General features: G+C 42.8%; 1 protein-coding gene across 1 annotated transcript in view; it reads right to left on the minus strand.

Annotated features, from left to right (window-relative positions):
* Positions 1 to 19,751, minus strand: part of KCNIP4 (potassium voltage-gated channel interacting protein 4) — a 226,400-nt gene that overhangs the window by 25,150 nt on the left and 181,499 nt on the right. The window contains exon 3 of the mRNA XM_055326523.1: positions 6,603 to 6,672. Within this exon, the coding sequence (XP_055182498.1) occupies positions 6,603 to 6,672 (70 nt within the window). The remainder of the gene's footprint in view (positions 1 to 6,602; positions 6,673 to 19,751) is intronic.

Consider the following 19,751-nt stretch of genomic DNA (forward strand, 5'->3'; position numbering starts at 1 on the left):
GGGACGTGACCCAATGAGCGGGGACCGGAGTGCCTGGGAGGTTTCTGTGGCCAGGGTGTGTGTGGGGGGTTCTGAGGGCCCCTGAGCCTTGGCTTGGACCCGGGCTCTGGGTCACGGTGGGCAGCTGGGGACCGGCTGGTGCCCAGCACCTCCCAGGGCCACCCCGTAGGCCCTACTGCTCTGAAAGCCGACGCTTCTGCTTAGCTCGCTTCTCCTGGGTGGGTTTCCCCATTTTCCCTCTTCCACTTTCCTCCATTGTCTCCCTTAATCTCTGAGCTTTCTGCTTTTTAATGTATATATATAAATATATCTTACTGTTTTCTTTTCCTAGTGCAGCTTTCATTTTTCAGCGCTTCCGTGCTTGACCGTGATCAGATTTACTTGATTCTTTCAAATGTTTCATCTCATGGTTTTAGCTTTTTACCTTAACCTTTTTTTATATTAGAAAGAAAAAATTGTAACCTTTTAGCTCATTGGTTCCGGCCTTTTATCTTCTGTTTAAAATCTCATCTATTTCTATTTTATAACTTTTAACCTTTATTTTTTACTGGGATCGAACAAAGCTTCTATTCACCTTTTACTTTATAAATTGCTTTTGTAAAGGCTGTCAAGAAACTAAGTCACGGTAGCAGGAGGAGAGGATGTCCCTTCCCGAATAAGGGAGGTCGGGGGTCATAGAAACTTCTCTCCCAGCTCGCAGGCACCCATGGTCCTCTCGTGGGTGGTTTTTCCTGAATGCTTCACCCCGGTGGTAAATGCTAGTGAAGGCCAGATATTTCACAAGGTGGACTGAATACTCAGTTTCTCAAAAACGACGGTGACACTTTGTTTTACCTTTAAATACAATATATGAAACCTCTTATGTTTACACATATGAATTACTAACACTGTTTTCTATGAACTAAACAGGGACCACATTTGAACCTAAATAATATGTCTCATTCTTGTACCTAGAGTGAATGTCCACAGGGTATTGATGAGTTGCAGAAAGAAATCCTTTTGAATATGGGTTATCACCGGGGATTTGGTTATAATCAATTTAGGGCCATTGTTAGGAAGTTCCATTATAGAGTCATTAAGAATTGGCAGCCTGTTTTTATTCACAAAGTTGTCTTGCTCTCACCAGTACTTTTACACAGACTTCTTGAACTATTTAGTGCCCTGTGGTGATAGGAGTTGACAGATGGTATGTTAAACTTACTTTCGAGGGAGAAAAAAAACAGATTTTGCTTGTTTTCTAATGAGCTTCATTAAGCAGGTCTCTTGGTATCCTATTTAGGGTAAATGCCTTTACCTTAGCAAGCAGGACACAACATGAATAATGGCTCAGAACAAACAATGGTGGCAATTTTCTTTTTAAATCAGAAAAAAAAAAAAGCTAACACGAACATACAATAATTAGCCTTCTTCTTAAATGGGGTCACTCTAGCTTTAAAGCTTGACAAACACTCTCAAGGTTTGCCCTGATGTGGTATAGAGGACTCTTTGTTCCAATAAACGTGCTTTGGCAATTCCCCTGGAAGTTAAACCAGTTTTCCAGCCCAGATTCTCCGTGAGGACAGCAGTTGTTACTCATGTGGTGAAGTCGGACTGCCTGGGTTTGAATTTCGGCTCTACCGAATACTGACTGCATGGCTTTGGGAAAGTTGTTTGACCTCTCTGGGACTGAGTTTCACCATTTACAAAATAACAGCATCATTATGTATTTCGTAGGGTCATCCTGGAAAGATTAAATGAGATACTAATATGCAAAGTGCTTAGAACAGTCCTAACAGCACATATTAAATGTTCAATAAATATGATCTGTTATAATTATTGGTCAACAGACAACCACCTTAAAGAAATGTGAGTATATTTTTTACTGATAGAATACATTTCCACCTGAAAAAATTCCCATTTTTTTTTTTAATGAAATCTCTATCGTGTGTCTAGGTGACTGGGGTTCTAATTTGATGCCACGTCCTGCTCTACAAAGACCAGCAGAATTATGTCATGAGGGGGCATTGTGGCTTCTGCTGTAGTTTGGATTTTTCCTGACAGGCATCTGGAGACTGAACATTTCGAAAGAAGGGGAGTGATGTTCCGAGCTTAGACTGGGTGAGAGGGAGTAGCTGGCCAGGCAGAGTGAGATACAGGAAGAAGGGGGGAAACTGCCCACCACGTCATCTACGGTCAGGTTTCATCTGTTTTTCTCTTTAGATAATAAATATTTTCTAAGACAGTGAATAACTGGCATCCTGGATTCTAGATTTCAGTACAGTTTGGAGGTCAAGAGGTATAACATTGATCTCTTATCTCTCCTCATGACCCAGAGGTCTTCTTTGACCACGTTTCCTCACACAGAGCAAAAACAGTTCCCAAGCTTGATAGGCTGAGATTGCCTCAGTTTCTTACAATCTTACTTGTGAAGTAGAAAATGAAATGTGGAGGTTTTCTAGTTGGGGGACAACAGTTATGGATGCTTAGGATAGGAAGGGCTGCTGGACACCATTTAGTTGTTTATCGACATCTACCGAAGTGTAAAACAGTTGCAGGAACCTTGGGTGACTGAGCTAAGATTACCTAGTGGTTAACGAGGGAGTTGGTAATGAAATCAAGACATTCCAACACCAACTCCTAGAAAAGACGTGTAAGACTTGAAAGAAAACTGAGGACTCCTTTGTTCCACGTTTTATAGATGTTATAAGCATATTGCTCCACAATTTACACCGGAACAACCTGATGCCCACAGAAATACACCATTTGGGTCACACGCCTAGGTGGTGACATAGTCTATCAACAAACCCAGGACTCAACCTAGTCCGGTGACTTCAACCCGATTATTTCCAGACCACATCGATAATGCCAAGCCCCTTGATTACAAAAGCCATCAATACACATAAATTTCAGAGAATCAGAACAAATACACTTGATTATCATGTTCTAGGTCTGTGGACTGAAATCAATCTGATTGATTTTTGTCTTCCTACCGCAAATCCCTGCTCCCCCTTGAATTCAAGCACAGGGTACCGAATTAATGAATTAGAATATATAATTCAAGGCACTGTTGCTATGGTAAGGCAGGTTCATATACAAGAATAATAGTTTCTGTTTGATGAAAATCCTTAGAAATATTGTCCTAGGATATCCAGTGGGTGGTGTTATTAAAAAAAAAATCTTTCTGCCCTTGACCCCATCCAAGTGCCTCACGTGCCTTGCACGCGGTGACGGATCAGTAAATGTTTGTTGATGTAGAGCCTTCTGACTGGAGCTCATTCATCTGTTCCTTCCAGAGCTAGCAGGTGCCTGGTATGGGCAAAGTAAGCGCCAAATCCCTACAGCATGAGGACGAGGAGGCCGGGCAACTGCAATTGTCACAAGCTTTTAGAACGCTCAGTGAACGAAGAGTTTCTGCGCTAAAGCTTCCACTGCACGTGGGGGTGAACAGGTATCGCCGTAACAATACCAGAAAGAGCACCAACCAGCCGTTCATGTCCTCCCAGCTTGTTTTCTAGGAGCTTGCTTCCTCCCCAAGGAACAAGAGGCTTCTGCTCACGGAGTGGTGCTGACATCCAGAACGCCAAGCAAGTAGTGCTTGGTAGACCACCTGGCTAGGCAGTGGAGAGAACCAAGAGCCTGACACCATATAAATTACAGGAGGTTCTGTAGATAAGACAAAGTGTTTTCCTAGAGGAAATGCTGAGACGTGGTGATTTATGGATCCATCATTGTTAGTGCTCATAATGAGAAACCTGTTGCTTTCAGATCTAAATAAATGGCTCCATAGAAGCACGAGGATGGCCATGACATGAATTTGCCTCTCATCGGAAAACACCATCCTCCTTAGGACATTTCCTCTTTCCTAGCAGTACAGCAAGATACAATTTGCATGTGTTACTTTTTTTTTAAATTGCGAGTCATTATTCTTTAAAATATGTCATTTCCTTCAGTAATGCCTGGTGCTTTTAGATTTATCCATTCAATTAACATGTATAATCAAAGAATTTTTAAGAAAGCAGAAGTTATTTTTTTTCCCCTCAAATCCCTTTGGATTTTGCAACAAGAGTCCTTTGCGAAGGATTGTGCTTAAGTAGATGTTCTCTAATGCCAAAACGTTATTTTTCAAATAAGTTAAATTTTTAATGTGGAGCTGTATTCAGTTTGTGGCATGCAATAACTTCCACTTGAGATAATAAAAAAAATAACTTAGACTTCCATTTGTGCTAGGTGCTTTGATTTTACTGTTTATGCTGACAGACACTTAGATATAATGTGAACATGATTTTTCTTCAAAAACGTCATGTTTATTTTTTAAGAATTTAGAAATGTATGAGTTAATCAAATGATATTCCAAATTCTCTATTAATACCGACAGTGGACCCATTGCAATCTGGGCATCAGGCCCTATGGCCAATAGCTGTCCGTGGGCTGTTCGTAATGAGATGGGATGGGGGGGGGATTGCCACCCATGAGATATCCAAATTCATGTAATAACGAGTCACCTTGTGTTTTCTCAGACTTCTAATTTAATTCTTTTTAAGGAATTTAATTCTTTTTGAATAGTTCTTTTTGATTGAATTATTTTTAAAGGTCATCTCAAATGAAAAATGCCTATTTTGACAATTCATGGACGGTATTGTCTTTAACCCACTGAGGCAATTAAACCAAATGGACTGAAAAGCATAAGAGAACCTAATTTTTGCCTGGAACTAATATTCAAATGTTGTGTACTTTCAGAATGCCTTTTGCAGATCTTATCCCATGCACCGCCCCAGCCACCACACGAAGTATGTGTCACTCATTCACTCCCGCTTTCGCCCATTTATTATGGTACCATGGAGCCTGACGACGCATCCATTGGTCACTGTTTCACCACCTGTGCCAACAGCAAGGAACAACACACAAAAGCCTTTGGTCCCTGGGAGAAGACGTTCTAGTGAGGGAAAGAGACAACAAGTAACAACAAAAACGGGCCAAGCGTGTATTACTGGGTGCTCTTGTGTGCTGAAGACAAAGAGAAGGCTGGCAGGGAGAGACTTTAAGGGGTTGTGGTGCAATGGGGGGTGGCCAGGGAAAGCCTTGCTGAGAAAGTGGCATCAGAAAACAAGGGAGAGTGGTGGGCTGTTGAGATGGATACTTGGGAGAGAAAAATCCCAGGCGGAGGGAATAACAGGTTCAAAGGCCCTGAAGCAGCAGCCCGATTGGTGGACCTGAGGAATGGCAAGGAGGTGGATGTGGCTGGAACACAGTGAGCCAAAGGGGCAAGTGGGGGGAGGGAGGACGAGACAGAGAGGGAGCAGGCCACCGGGGATCACAGCGTACAGGCCACTCTTCAGCTGTGGCTTAGACTCTGACCGGATGGGAGGTTCTGGGAGGGCAGTGGCTGGAGCTGGCTCACACCCAACAGGGTGACTCTGGCTCCTGCTGAGAAGAAACCCCACTGGGTCGGAATCAGAGACCTGTTTGAAACACTGGGGTTACTTGGGTGTGAGATGATGGGGCTCCCTTAAGTGGGAAGCAATCAAAGCTGATGACAAGGAAACAGCGAGCTTCTCTGCATCTTGGGCTCCACATTTATTTAAAAAGGACGGTCTGGGGCTAGGACACTGGGAGGCGAGGGGTCATGCGTGCCAGGGCCGGGCACATATCCGATGGCTCGTGAATGGCCGCTGCTTCAGCTCAGGTGAGTTCACCTGGGTAGCGTCCTCTCTATGTCCGCCCCGTCCTCGCGCTGGCCGCGTTGTGCTTGCACGGTGCTCTCGGGATGCTAGCATTTAGACTCCCATCTCCACACTTAGCGTTTTATTTTGACATCGCCCATCTGCGACACTAAACTAGAACATTCTTTTGGGCAGGTACCGCATCCTATTCCTCTTATACGTTCGGCACCTGACACATAGCTGGGCACGCGGTAGACTGTTTGGGCTGCGCTTCCTGTTGAGCGATTGAAAGAGAACCTACAAGGTTCGAATACATCTCCCCGCTCATCTCTAACAGGTATGTGTCATCACTAGGCTTTTGTTGTTTCCTTTGCAATCAGATTAATGTTTAGAGTGGAATGAACTTTCTCAGGGGTGGGAGGGGGGTGATAGATAGCAAGGGGTCCTGGAAAGAGGGAAAGAACACTGGGTGAGGCTCCAGAAAAATCTAGGTTCCGAGCCATTATCTGCCACTAAGCGGATGCCTGACCCAGAGCAAACCATTTCACTTCTCTAAAGCCCAGATTTCACATCTGAAAATTGACAATAATTATATTTCTCCTAATTTGAGAATGGGGAGAATCAAATGATACCCACAGTGCATGCTAACGAGATTTGCGGCGTATCCGGGACGGAGCCATCATCGTCCAAAGGGGCTGTGCTGTTTGAGAGCCACAGTAGGAGACACAGAGCAATACAGCCTCTTATATTCACCTGAAGGAGAAATCCTGGCTATTTGACGATTTGTAAGTAGCTCGCTTTTACGGTATGTTGGAAATCATATGCACTCGCATGCTGTGTATTAATTCCTTTTACGTAGCGATTAAAAATGTAGAATGGTGCCATAAAAGATTAAACCCAAAGTCAAGACTGCAAGCATAATTCTAACGGAGAGCACGGCCACAAGTCCACACTTGCACTTACCTCCCTGCGGAAAGAACTGTGAGTAAATCTCTTTGAAGGTTTCTTCATTAACCACACCGCTGGGACACTCCTAAAGAAAGTGGGGAGAGGAGCAATATGAGCAAAGTGTTCATAGACTGATTTTTTGCGCGCTTTGAGACAGAACTGTCTGCTGCACAAAGCTGCACCAAGAAAAGTTAACCATCCATCCATTTTTTTTTTTTCAAAGAGAATGAAATCACACAATAAACCCCGTGCCGGTTCTTGCGGAATGGAAACAAAAATTACAGATGTAAAAATCTTTGCGTAGTATAAATATCACAGCTGGCCTGACACACTGGAAAACACACCGTGCTGCTTTGCAGAACACATATGTTTATTATCAACGGAGTGAGAGGAAATGATATTGTTCTTCTTACAGCAACGGAATTGCAAGATGCTTGTATGGCCGCATCTTGGGGCTAGGTTCCTCTGGCAATTTGCTGGACCCACAGTATCTTTAGTTCAGCGAGAAAGTGGTGTGATCCCGTTGGGAGTGGCCCAAGCAGGAACAGTTACCGATTCCTGTTAACAGGTTGTTCAGGAGCACATAATGGCATGGTTTGTAACACGTGACCTTGAGTGCGATAGGACCTCAAGATTTTTTTAACTTCTGGAGAGGAGAGTCTGAAAAGAAAAGAGCCCCGAATGTAAAGAATTCCCATTTTTGTTCCGTGGGTGGAGTTATTTTTTTTTTTTTTAAGACTGATGCGTCTTGACTTTGGGAACCCCACGAGTGTCAGACCAATGACCTGGTGGGACCGGAGAATGGGTCCACCTTATTTAAAACATGTATCCTGCAATGGGGTGTTCTCTCATCCTCTTATATGTCTTCTAAGAGTATGGTTATTTAAAAATGAGAGTTTCATGCTCGGGAATACTGTACTTCCTTTTGTGTGCCTCAAATAATTTCCTTAGCTCCTCCATATAGGGCTGATGCAACTCCTCAATCTGTTCCGGGCTTGGATGTGGAGTCCGACGAACAGGGACTGGGCGGCCAACCACAGTGTGGATAGGTTTCCTATAGGGCATCAGGCCAAAATTGTATTGAAAAATCCCTCTGGCAGGGAACAGAGGCAAAGCAAACCCCATGATCTTCTGTAGCTTCTCCCAGAGTCCCAGAGTGGATTGGACATTGTCTACAAAAGGAACTGAAATCTAAAATGTTAGAAGACGTCTGTCTTGGTGGTGAAAAAGGGGACTAAGTAAGAGAATCTTAGGCAAAGTTGAGAGCTGAACTTCCTCCACTCTGGGTTAGAGTCTGAGGGGTAGGGACTCCTGGAGCAGCGGAGACTGACTACTGGGCAGTAATCTGACAGCAAGTCACACGTGCGACGCGGATTGTATGTCGAATGTGGGGAGGCGACAAGCTCTGTCCAGTCTTTGGGTGGCTCCTCACGAACTAACAGTCCCGTCGTACCTGAGCTCCCGGCTTTAGTTGTCACGATGCTCCACGCTGCCTGGCTCTGCCCAGGATTCACCGGGGAGCGTCAGGGGTGCGCAAACTTCCTTGCCTTTAGACACAGAATATTCGTGCACTTTAAATTTGACACTGCTCCTGGGATCTTAAAGAATCATCTGACGGGGTGTTAAACCTTCTCTTAACCCTTAAAGTCATTGCCCCCTCATGAATAAACTGGATTTATTACCTTGATCTTTCTTTATTCCAACGAGGCAGTTACTCACAACTGTAATGTGCCTTACATGAGAAGTTTTCTATTTTCTCACTCATTGGTTTGAAAGGTAGGACCTTTGATATATGAACACAATTTGAAATAATGGCTTCAGTGTGCACTTGTGTTTACAGAGCTTGTCAGTGTATATTTCTCTCACTTGATCATTATAATTGACCTGTGACTGAGGTGTCTACATTCACTGAGGCAGAACAGGGAGTTCTGCGGTCACGTTCTAGCCAGTGGGGGAGCTGGAATGTGCACTTGAGACTTTCCAGATCACCACAAGGGTTGGGATTAGATGACCCTTGTAAAAATAATGACCCCAAGGACCTACGAGGATTGGAGCAAAGGAAAGGCAATCAAAAACAAATGAGAAGAAAAGCAAGAAAGCAAGCAAACTATTATAGTTAATTTTATATTGTCAACTTGTCTGGGCCACGATGCCCAAGTATTTGGTCAACCGTTGTTCTGGATGTTTCTATGAGGGAATTTTCGATGAAAGTCACATTTGAACCAACAAAATTTGAGTCAGGTTGATTGTCTGCCATAATTTGGGCAGGCCTCATCCTCATCTAATCGGTTGAAGATCTAAGTAGAAGAAAGGCTAATCTTCCCTGAGCAAAAGGGAATCCCTCAGCATACTGCCTTCTGGCCTGATCTGCAACTTTGGTTTTTCTTGGTTCTATGGCAGTGGTCTTTGGACTCGAATGACAACTTTTTCATGAGTCTTTAGCTTGTCTGCCTCCCCCATCAGATTGTGAACTGGCTTAACCCTCCACAGTCATGTAAGCCATTGATTTAAAATAAATCTCTTTTTGTATATAGACACATCTCTTGGTTCAGTTTCTCTAGAGAATCCTAAGCTGTAACTGAATAGTCACCAGCTCTGACCTCAAAAGGAAAATAAAGATGGCATGACTCTAGCTAGTCACTCAAAAGTTTTGACTAAATGACTCTTAGTTGGCAGCAACAGAACCAATTTTAGAAGCAAATAAGCACGTTGTGATTGGGTCCCCTGAGACGTGGAAATCGTGACTTATTGGCTATTAAACTCTGAGACATCTGCTTAGGATAGCAAGGAGAGAGCGAGTAGATGACTCTGCCATTCAGTGTGAAAGGTCAAGCTGGAAGCCTACCTGGGAGGTAAAATGACTCTTGTAAGAGGTGAAGATGGGGAGCAAAGGGACATCTGCCTGCAGGAGACTTGTCGGCTGACTTTGATCTCTGGATGTGCTTGATAGATACATCTTGTAACGTGAAATGAAACTGATAAATTGATTGTCTCAGATGTGTTTGTTTTATAGAAGTTCAGTCACACGTCTGTGTCAGGCCAAACCCTCTCTGCCATCTGAAAGCTCCTGGCCCAGTTTTAGGGTGGTCAGACCTACCAGGTGAATTGGTCCTAATCCATCTTGCATTCATTACATTAATTAGCATCTTTGACCAATGCATATTGTATGGCTATTATTCTAGAACTTTTCAAGAAAGTGGGGGCAGCAGCAATAAACACATCATAGGTCTTGCCCTCATGGAGCCTACATCCCTAAATAGAAGAAAGAGATAAAAATAAATCCAGAGAGTGGTGATCTTTTGTTTATCCTAAAGGGTTTTTATGGAAAAGCAATGCATCCTACTACCTTCAGGTGAGAAAAAATTAACCAAACTCTACAGGACTCTAGTGATGAATGAAATGGTCAAATGATCTGGTATCTAACTTTTCCCACCCCTTTTGTGGAATGGCTTCTGCACAGAGGTAGTATCTCCACCTCTCCATGAAGAATAAATGTATCAGGCTGTGTATACAGCTAAGTGTACACCATCAACCGTGTAGCTATGTTAGTTACGTTAACTTGCCGCAGCGCCAGTAGCAAACAGGTCCCCGAATATATAATAAGTTTATTTTTTTGTTATTTTTTTATTTTTTTATATAATAAGTTTAAAGGAATGTAGTGTGTATTTCTTGCTCATCTAACCATCTAACTTGATGGTTCTTCCCAGAGTCTTTACGGGACAGAGGCTAGTGAAAGTTTGGCCATCATAGTGTGGCTTCTGAAGTCTCTGTGATGGTCTCATGGGAAGGAGAAAAGGACCACTGAAGAGTGTCCGTGGGAGGTGTTTATGGGCCAGGTTCTCACGTGCAAAGTGCTACATGTAATTTCCACTCTTGTTTTGTTGGTTTAGAAATCATTTTTTAAAATTTTTATTTATTTATTTTTGTAAATTTATTTTTTATTGGTGTTCAATTTGCCAACATATAGAATAACACCCAGTGCTCATCCCATCAAGTGCCCCCCTCAGTGCCCGTCACCCAGTCACCCCCACCCCCCGCCCTCCTCCCCTTCCACCACCCCTAGTTCGTTTCCCAGAGTTAGGAGACTCTCATGTTCTGTCTCCCTTTCTGATATTTCCCACTCATTTTCTCTCCTTTTCCCTTTATTCCCCGTCGCTATTTTTTATATTCCCCAAATGAATGAGACCATTTAATGTTTGTCCTTCTCCGATTGACTTATTTCACTCAGCATAATACCCTCCAGGTCCATCCACGTTGAAGCAAATGGTGGGTATTTGTCATTTCTAATGGCTGAGGAATATTCCATTGTATACACAGACCACAGCTTCTCTATCCATCATCTTTCGATGGACACTGAGGCTCCTTCCACAGTTTAGCTATTGTGGACGTGGCTGCTAGAAACATCGGGGTGCGGGTGTCCCGGAGTTTCATTGCATGTCTATCTTTGGACTGTTGGTGGGAATGTGAACTGGTGCAGCCACTCTGGTTAGAAATCATTTAATGGGGAATCCCTGGGTGGCTCAGCGGTTCAGCACCTGCCCAGGCGTGATCTGGAGTCCCGGGCGTGATCCTGGAGTCCCGGGATCGAGTCCCGAGTCGGGCTCCCTGCATGGAGCCTGCTTCTCCCTCTGCCTGTGTCTCTGCCTCTCTCTCATTCTCTCTCTCTCTATCATGAATAAATAAATAAATAAAATCTTAAAAAAAAGAAATCATTTTATGCATCCACCCCAAAAAGCGAGAGGAACCTTGTGTGCTCAAGAAGAAGACAAGATCATGGATTTGGTAAATGGTTAGCATTGTCTGGCTCAGGCTGATCTGAAAGAGTCTCCAAGTGTCTGGGCTCTGAAATCGTTCTTCCACTGATGCTTTACCATGACCATCATCGAATCACTTAAGTATCAATTTTCCTGGTGTCATTTTAAAAGGATGATATTTTAAAATAAGCACATTTAGCAAGTTCTCTGCATCTCAGTATGGATTTGTTCATTAGGCTGTCTTCACTCTAAGGGGAAGGATCCAAGAAGTAGTAGAAGTCTTAGGTTTAGGGAAAGTGAGGAAAGGCTCATTCATCTGCTTGGAGAAGTTATTGCAACCTTCCGTAAGCCCATGGCTTCCATATTATATTTTCTAACGACCTTTTGTCTGATGGTTAAACAGTGATTATTCTGTGAAAATGTGCTTTCTAAAGAAAAGGACAAACAGTGTATGTTCTCACTCATTTGGGGAATATGAATAATAGTGAAGGGGAATATAAGGGAAGGGAGAAGAAATGTGTGGGAGATATCAGAAAGGGACACAGAACATAAAGACTCCTAACTCTGGGAAATGAACTAGGGGTGGTGGAAGGGGAGGAGGGCAGGGGGTGGGGGTGACTGGGTGACGGGCACTGAGGGGGACACTTGACGGGATGAGCACTGGGTGTTATTCTGTATGTTGGTAAATTGAACACCAATAAAAATTAATTTATAAAAAAAAAAGAAAAGGATAAGGAAGGGGCACCTGGGGGGCTCAGTCAGCTCAGTGTCTGCCTTAGGTCCTGGAATCCAGCCCCCCATCAGGCTCTCTGCTCAGCGGGGACTCTGCTTCCCCCTCTGCCTCTGCCCCTACTCACCACCACCAGGCTGGTGCGCGTGCGCGCTCTCTCTCTCTCTCAAATAAATAAATAAAATATTAAAAAAAGAGAAAAGTATAAGGAAATAAAAACTGCCCCTGGTTATACTACTGTAAAGCTATTTCAGTAATTTATCTAGGCATATTAATTAATATACAATTGGATTACATTTTATGAATTTTAAAGTTAGGATGTAAATAAAATTGAGGTAATACAACACTTTTGCATCTTATTTTTTGAGGCATCTTATAATCTTTTCACTTAACAAAACATCCTGAACATTTTTCATCTCCTTATTTTCCATGACTGTCCAAGTATGTGTCCACTAGATTTATCACATTGTTGGATATTGAGCGGATTTCAGCACTGGAGGGCCACATGGGAAGAATGAAGTATTTCGCAGTCTAGCACACACATCTGATCGCACCTATGCTTCCTTCTTTCTGACTAATCCAGAAGGAGAATCACAGGCCAAACGGTTGAAGCGGTTGTAAGCTTCCTCACACACACGGCTGCGTTGCTTTCCAAAAGGGCTGCACCCGCCTGTGCCTCTGCCACCGGATTTTAAGAAAGCGTCACGTCTCAGTGGGCTGCCGGCCAGGATCACACGGGGCTTCGACACGCACCAAATCCCACGTACAAACAGCAAGAATTTGCTTCCCTCGTGAATCCAATCATCATTCCGAAAATTACCAGCGGGCGTCCTGGCATTTGCACAGATCCCTCCAAGGGATAAAGTGATGCGAGTGTTTTTGGTGCAGACGAGGATGCTTTGACGGCAACCTGCTGGACCCCCTTGCCACCGTCGCAGCTGTTTACCGAGCACGTATCCTAGGCCGCCTCACATACAGTGTTTCTGTTAACATTTTTCACTAACCCCTGAACGATGGCGATTATTTAGAGATGAGGAAAGTGAAGGTTGAGAAATTAAGACGAAGTACCTTGTTGGAATCCTACTTTTTCACAGGGCCATCCATTCGCTTGGTCTTTCAACAAGTACTTATTGAGTACCTTCTGTGCCACAGGCACTGTTCCAGGTATGAGTTTTAAAAATTCCAGTTTTGGGATCCCTGCATGGCTCAGTGATTGAGCGTCTGCCTTCAGCCCAGGGCCTGATCCTGGAGTCCGGGGATCGAGTCCCACGTCGGGCTCCCTGCGTGGAGCCTGCTTCTCTCTCTGCCTGTGTCTCTGCCTCTCTCTCTATGCTTCTCATGAATACATAAAATCTTTTATTTATTTCTATATTTTATAATCTTTTAAAAAAATTTTTTAAAAATAAAATAAATAAAAATTCCAGTTTTGCTCTTATGGAATTTAAAGTTTAAAGTTCAGTGGACTATATGTTAGGCAAATTGAGTTTAAATAACATTAAAAAAAACACATTAATAAGTGTTTTTAGGAATAGAAGGGATAATTCACAGAAATTAAATAATACTTAGAAAAAAATTAAGAACCCAAATCTTGTACACTAAAATAAATAAATAAGTAAATAAGTAAGTAAGTAAGTAAATAAATAAATGAAAAAATAAATAAATAAATAAGTTCAGTGGACTCAAACTCCTACTTTCCTGACCTTTGATTGTGATGTTGTCTTGTTTTTCTGGATTACTATCTTTTTTTTTTTTTTTTTTTTCTAATTAAGAGTGAAAAAGTGGTCTTCTGATGAGCCATCCGTGCAAACACTTCCTTTGGGCAGACCCACAGTGTTTGTTTCCTCCCACGACCACCCATCATGGTTGTTTTGATTAGAGCCTCATTTGAAAGGAAGCCACTGGATCAGAACCGAGGACACGGATTACAAATGACACACACAAACACACCATATATAGTGAAATTGTCCTTAGTGAGATTTGTGGAAAATGTTGTTAGCTTCTGTGTTTTGTTTTGTTCTGTGTTTGAGAATGTTTTGCCTTTAGTCCAGCAAGGACCCGTGCACGTCTTCCTCCTCACCATGTAGGATCCACTCTAATTATGAATGGCTTGATACCAAAGTGCTTTGGAAAAAGCTCCAGTTTTTAGGACGGGCTAAATGAACTACTTTGTCAAATGTCAAGGAGCTGGAGGTTCCTGGTACCCTGCCAGCTGCCACATTAATCTGGTAGGACCAGCAAGTTTCCTTTATTGCTTCTTAAACCCTTCACCATGATATTATCAGGATGCAATAAATGTAGAATGAGATTTTCTTAGCACATAACTGCCATACATTTGTCAGGTGGTGAAGACACTTGCCTTTTGGGGTCTTACAGATGCATTCCCTGATGATCCTTTTCAGTTCTCTTACACAGTGTCCTGAGGCATGCGAGTGCCAAAATCCACTGTGAATGTATAATGAATATTTTGCTACTGCTAATATCAATACTAACGAAATAGTCATATTCATGACAATTAATACAGTGATGATGATGGTGATCATGAGAAGGACCGCGATGATAAGCAAATACATACGAGCACTTTCTATGTCCCAAGTACTGTGTTAAACGCCTTACACGGCCCATCTCCTGTGAATGGATAGATGCTAGCATTACCTCCATTCTTCAGATGAGCAAACAGCCAGAGAGAGAAACTGACCGTTAGAAAGTGGCAGATAGTCGTCTCTTGATCAGAATCAGGAAACTCGAATGTTTAAGCACCTTTAGAGAAAACCCAGTTCAATGGCTTCCTTTTAAAGGTGAGATTGAGGTGGGGGTTATAAGAAGTGCCCATCAGCCCCCCGGTAGGCTGTTGAGCCTTACCTTGTGTCTGTGTTTCCTGAGGTCTAAGATGATGTGCAGACTTCAGAAACCCCCTCATGTCTAAACAGTAGCTGGCATGTTCTGCATGACAGTATTTAGAATAATCTAATGAAGTGCTCGTGCTTCTGGGCTCTGGACTTAAGTAGAACTGAATTGAACCCTTGCTCTGCCGCTTCAAAGCCATATAGCTTCAGACAAGCGGTTTAATCTGAGTCTCACTGTTCTCCCTTGTAACGTGGGGATCACTGTTGACATCAGAGGGCTGCTATGAGAATCAATGATACTGTATGTTATGTGATTATCTTAACCGCCCTCTTTGCATACCGTATTTGCTCATTAAATAGGAGTTGTTAGTACAGTAGTAATAATCCCAGGTTTGGTGAGCAGAACTCCACCACACAGAATCGCTGTGGCATCATTACAGCAATACCAGGGTTAAACGGCATCCATCAAAGCCGTTGAACCTAGTGTAGTGCAGCTCTGATATAATGCAATGAGCCCATAAAGCAGATATGAGTTATGCTTCCTCCTCTAGCCCTCGAAATTGAATCAACTCTCTAATAGCATCAGAGCTTACCCTCAAAGGCAGGGGAATACTGTAACTGTAAATGGCAGATGAGAAGAATAACGGCTACCATGTTGGAAATAAAGGTGAGTAGAAACCCAGCAAACTTTTATTCATTAATTTAAAGGAAAGCTTTCCCTAGTAACGCTTATATGAGTACATTAGAAGTACCGCAGTCCAGGGGCACCTGGGTGCTTCATTTGGTTAAGAGTCTGACTCTTGGTTTTGTCTCAGGTCATGATCTCAGGGTCATGGAATCGAGCTCAGTGACAGGCTCTGAGCTCAGCAGGGAGTCTACCTGAGATTCTCTCCCTCTCCCTCAGCCCCTCCCTCCCCCACTTGCATGCTCACCTTCTCTCTTTCTCTCTAAAGAAAAAGAAATACAGAAGTCCTTGAGAAGTGGTGGGAAAGCACTTCAGAAAGAGATCCATGCACTTACAGGAAATTGGTAATGAAATTATTTTCTCAGGTGCGTCCTGAGTCCTTATACGTTTATCTCACAAGAAAGCCTCTCAGTATTTCCTTGAAAGCACTCAGAACTCTGGTGGAATGCTCTAGAAATGGTTGCAGTGATATGTAAATCACATGTGTTTTCTCAGTGATATTTTCCACTCCACTGGTTGAAATCTCTTCTCATAAATCATCCCGCTCTGGTGTATATCATCTCCTCAGGTTCAGTACTATTATTGAACATTTAGAGATACTTCTTCAGGAATCCAAAAGGAAGAGGTATGGTACAAAAATGTCACGGGAAAAAACACTAAAACTAAAAGACCTTGTGAAATAAATAGTTCCATGGTGATGCTTTTATGATGTTTACGGTAACACATTTTTAAAGCATCCATGTATTTCATCAACTCTTATGCCTACTCCAGTTGCTAAGGAGAGTATACATGGCAGTGGTTGTGAGGTGCTTATGCTGAAAATCCTGAGTTTCTACCAACAGAAATATCATGCCATCCAAGTTTTGTCCCATGAATGTTCTTTCGGTTGTTGTCCCTCACAAAGGAAGTAGACTGACACCTCTTTGAGAAGTAGCACAAGCAGATCGTGCACAGAACGACCAAAAAGAACACAAAGGCTGGACACTGGGGACTCAGATCAGAGAAGAGAAAGAGGAAGACTCATATCATGACCCAAATAAGGTGAGCATCCATTCATTCCTCTGGCAAGAAGAGGTCCAGGTAAGTTGGCACTTCTTAGAAGACGTTACCTCCTTAAGCAGTACAATCGTTAGTGACCATACTTACCGTGAGCTGTGTGCAAGTTCATAAGCAGAGCAAGCATCCTGGACAGTCAGAAGAATGAGGGGCAATAACTCATGAGATCCACCAAAAAAGGGACAGCTCAAGTGGACAAGGCAAAGAGAATAGGATTTCATGTGTGAAAGGTAGACTTCAGGGCTATTGATCAACAAGTTTTGCCTGCTTCTGAACACATGCAAAGATTGCATTTGAAGGGTCCCTAAGGGTTGGATGGGACCATATGGCAAGTTCTGTCCAATGAATGGAAAGCAGAAGTGACACCGTGACATGTGATTTAGAGTAAGAAATATGTATTTGGTCTTTGTCCCTACTTCTGGCATACAGCTGCTAAAATCATTGGGTTTTCCTAGGTTGGATGAGATAAAAGTGTCTCTTGTTATGTTAATGAGGTGACTTTTGGACCCCAGCTGACAATGGGGCTGGTTGCTAGGGGAGCCAACCGTTTGATTAGAGGGTGAAAGCTTTCAGTCCCACACCTCTGACATCTGGGGAAGGTAGAAGGGCTGAAAGTTGGGTACAATCACCAATGGCCAATGATTTATCCAATCATGCCTCTGTAATGAAGCCTCCATAAAAACCCCAAAGGACAAAATTCAGAGAACTGGGGTGATAAACATATGGTGATTTGGGGAGAGTGGTGAGCTTGGAGGTGCCATGGAAACCCTGTGCCCTCCTCCCATACCTTGCCCTATGCATCTCTTCGGTCTGGCTGTCCCTGAATTATACCCTTTTATGATAAACTGATAATCTAGTAAGTAAAAGGGTTTGCTGAGTGCTGTGAGCTGCTCTAGCAAATCAGACCCACAGAAGGGATCATGGGAACCTCTGATTTACAGCCAGTCCTTCAGAAGCACAGATAACAACGTGGGCTTACGACTGGCATCTGAAGAGGACAGCAGTCTCGTGGGACTGAGGCCCCACCCTGTGGGATCTGATGTATCTGGGTACGTAAGCTGTCAGAGTTGAGTTGACTAGTAGGATACCTAGATGGTGTTGGAGAATTGCCTGCTAGCGTGGGGAACCTCCCGCAGGGGAAGCCTGGTCAGGTCGTGGTACTTCAGCATCGTCATCAGACACTTATTCATACCACTTTTGAGGGGCAGCAATTCATTGCCGCTGCCAGACAGGCCAGAGATCTCTTTTCTTTCTGGCGTGGCGACCATGTGCAAAACGGTGGCTGCTCCATTAACAGGCTCCTCGAGGGACATCACTCTCGAGTGTGAATGAGAAACACACCTTTTAACATTTGCAGCCATTGAGGTTCTGTTACTAAATAATATTCTGACCGATACACCAGGACAGGACAGAAAAGACTTTCTTCCTTTTTCCATAATGGCTAAGTCGTAGTACTGGTTACGTGGTGAGGAGATATTTGAGATTCATCTGGGAACTTAACTGTATGTGTGGTACATGCGCATATTTGTTTATCCTTAAGTGAATTTAATCATCAAGTATGAAGTTTTTGAGTATGGATTCAAAGGTTAATTGTTATTTTACAAAGTCATAATTTAAAACTACTTTCAAATTACTGCTAAGTACCCCACATGGACTCTGTTCAATCATTACAGTTAAGACTCTGGTGCCTGCCGTGCCCCCAAAATCAGATAAGAAATCTCCTTACAGAGGATGATTTAACAAGTGTTGTAGTTGTTTTGGTCTGGATATGTCTATGGATATATCATGACATTTGGGAAACATCGGCTATTTATTTTCTTGATTTTCAAGATGTGAGCATATCAAGCTGAGTTATAGTTTCATAGTCAAGACAACTTTTTATCCTTTGAAATTTTCTTTCAGGTTTTCCATTAATTTGTTGACTGAATTGTTAAAACCAAACATCCTGCCACCTTACCTGTCTCCACAAGACAGATAGAGGGAACTTACTGATACAATAAAAATGAAGGATGGAGCATTTCATTTTCAGAGACTGTAGGTGGAAAGCGTGACTGTCTTTACATATTCCATCAGCTTAATACCTAATCCAATTGGGAAAAGACCAAAAAATTGGGGTTCTCTTAAATTCCACTCCTCACTTCCCTCCTTTGGAATGAGGTTGCTTTGAAAAGCCACTCTCTTAGTAGCATGACATATTTAAACACGACTTGGCATTTCATAATTATAGGAGAATTTTGAAACTTTATTTATTTTTTTAATTTTTAATTTTGAAACTTTAAATGGTGCTATGCCACGACTTGTACTGCTAATATCCTCAGATTCTGTATGCAACCTTCTCTGTTCCTCTTAGACTTGATAAATACTCTGTAGGCAGGGACTGACTGATCTTTATCAGTGTTTAGAACAGAGCGTATTAAAAATGTTTATCTGAAATGGATAAACGCTCAACCAGCTCTTAGCTTTTTTTTTTTTTTTTTTTTAAGTAGGCTCTATGCCCAACATGGGGCTTAAACTCACAACCCTGAGATCAAGAGTTGCATGCTCTACTAACTGAGCCAGGCAGGTGCCTCTCAACCAGCTTTTAGCTTTTAAGAAATTAGAAGACAAATTTTCTCTGGCAGTTTCCTCGAAAGCCTTGAATGCAAATTTTTGGAACCCCATACACTCCCAGACATCCCCTCCCCCATTTTGCCTATTCTTCCCTATCTAATTGTACCAAGGAATACTTTTGATGACTTGTGTTGTATTTTTTAAAAGATATTTATTTATTTATTGGTTTATTTAGGGGGAGGGGCAGAAACAGAAGGGGGGAGAGAGACAGAGAATCTTCAGCAGACTCCCCACTGAGCATAGAGCTGGAAGCAGGGCTCAATCTCAGGACTCTGAGATCATGACCTGAGTAGAAACCAAGAATCTGACACTCAACCGACTGAGCCACCCAAGAGCCCTACATGTCTTGTGTTGTATTACTCAAAGTCCTCACTTTTTCTTATACACATCTCTGTTCCTGACAACAACTACAGACTATTAAATAGTCATGAAGAATTTTCGAGGTCAAAATCTTAGTTCCACCCCCTAACCTCATCACTGTTTGTC

The sequence above is a fragment of the Nyctereutes procyonoides genome, unplaced genomic scaffold (genome assembly GCF_905146905.1).
Source record: "Nyctereutes procyonoides isolate TBG_1078 unplaced genomic scaffold, NYPRO_anot_genome, whole genome shotgun sequence".
Lineage (NCBI taxonomy): Eukaryota > Metazoa > Chordata > Mammalia > Carnivora > Canidae > Nyctereutes > Nyctereutes procyonoides.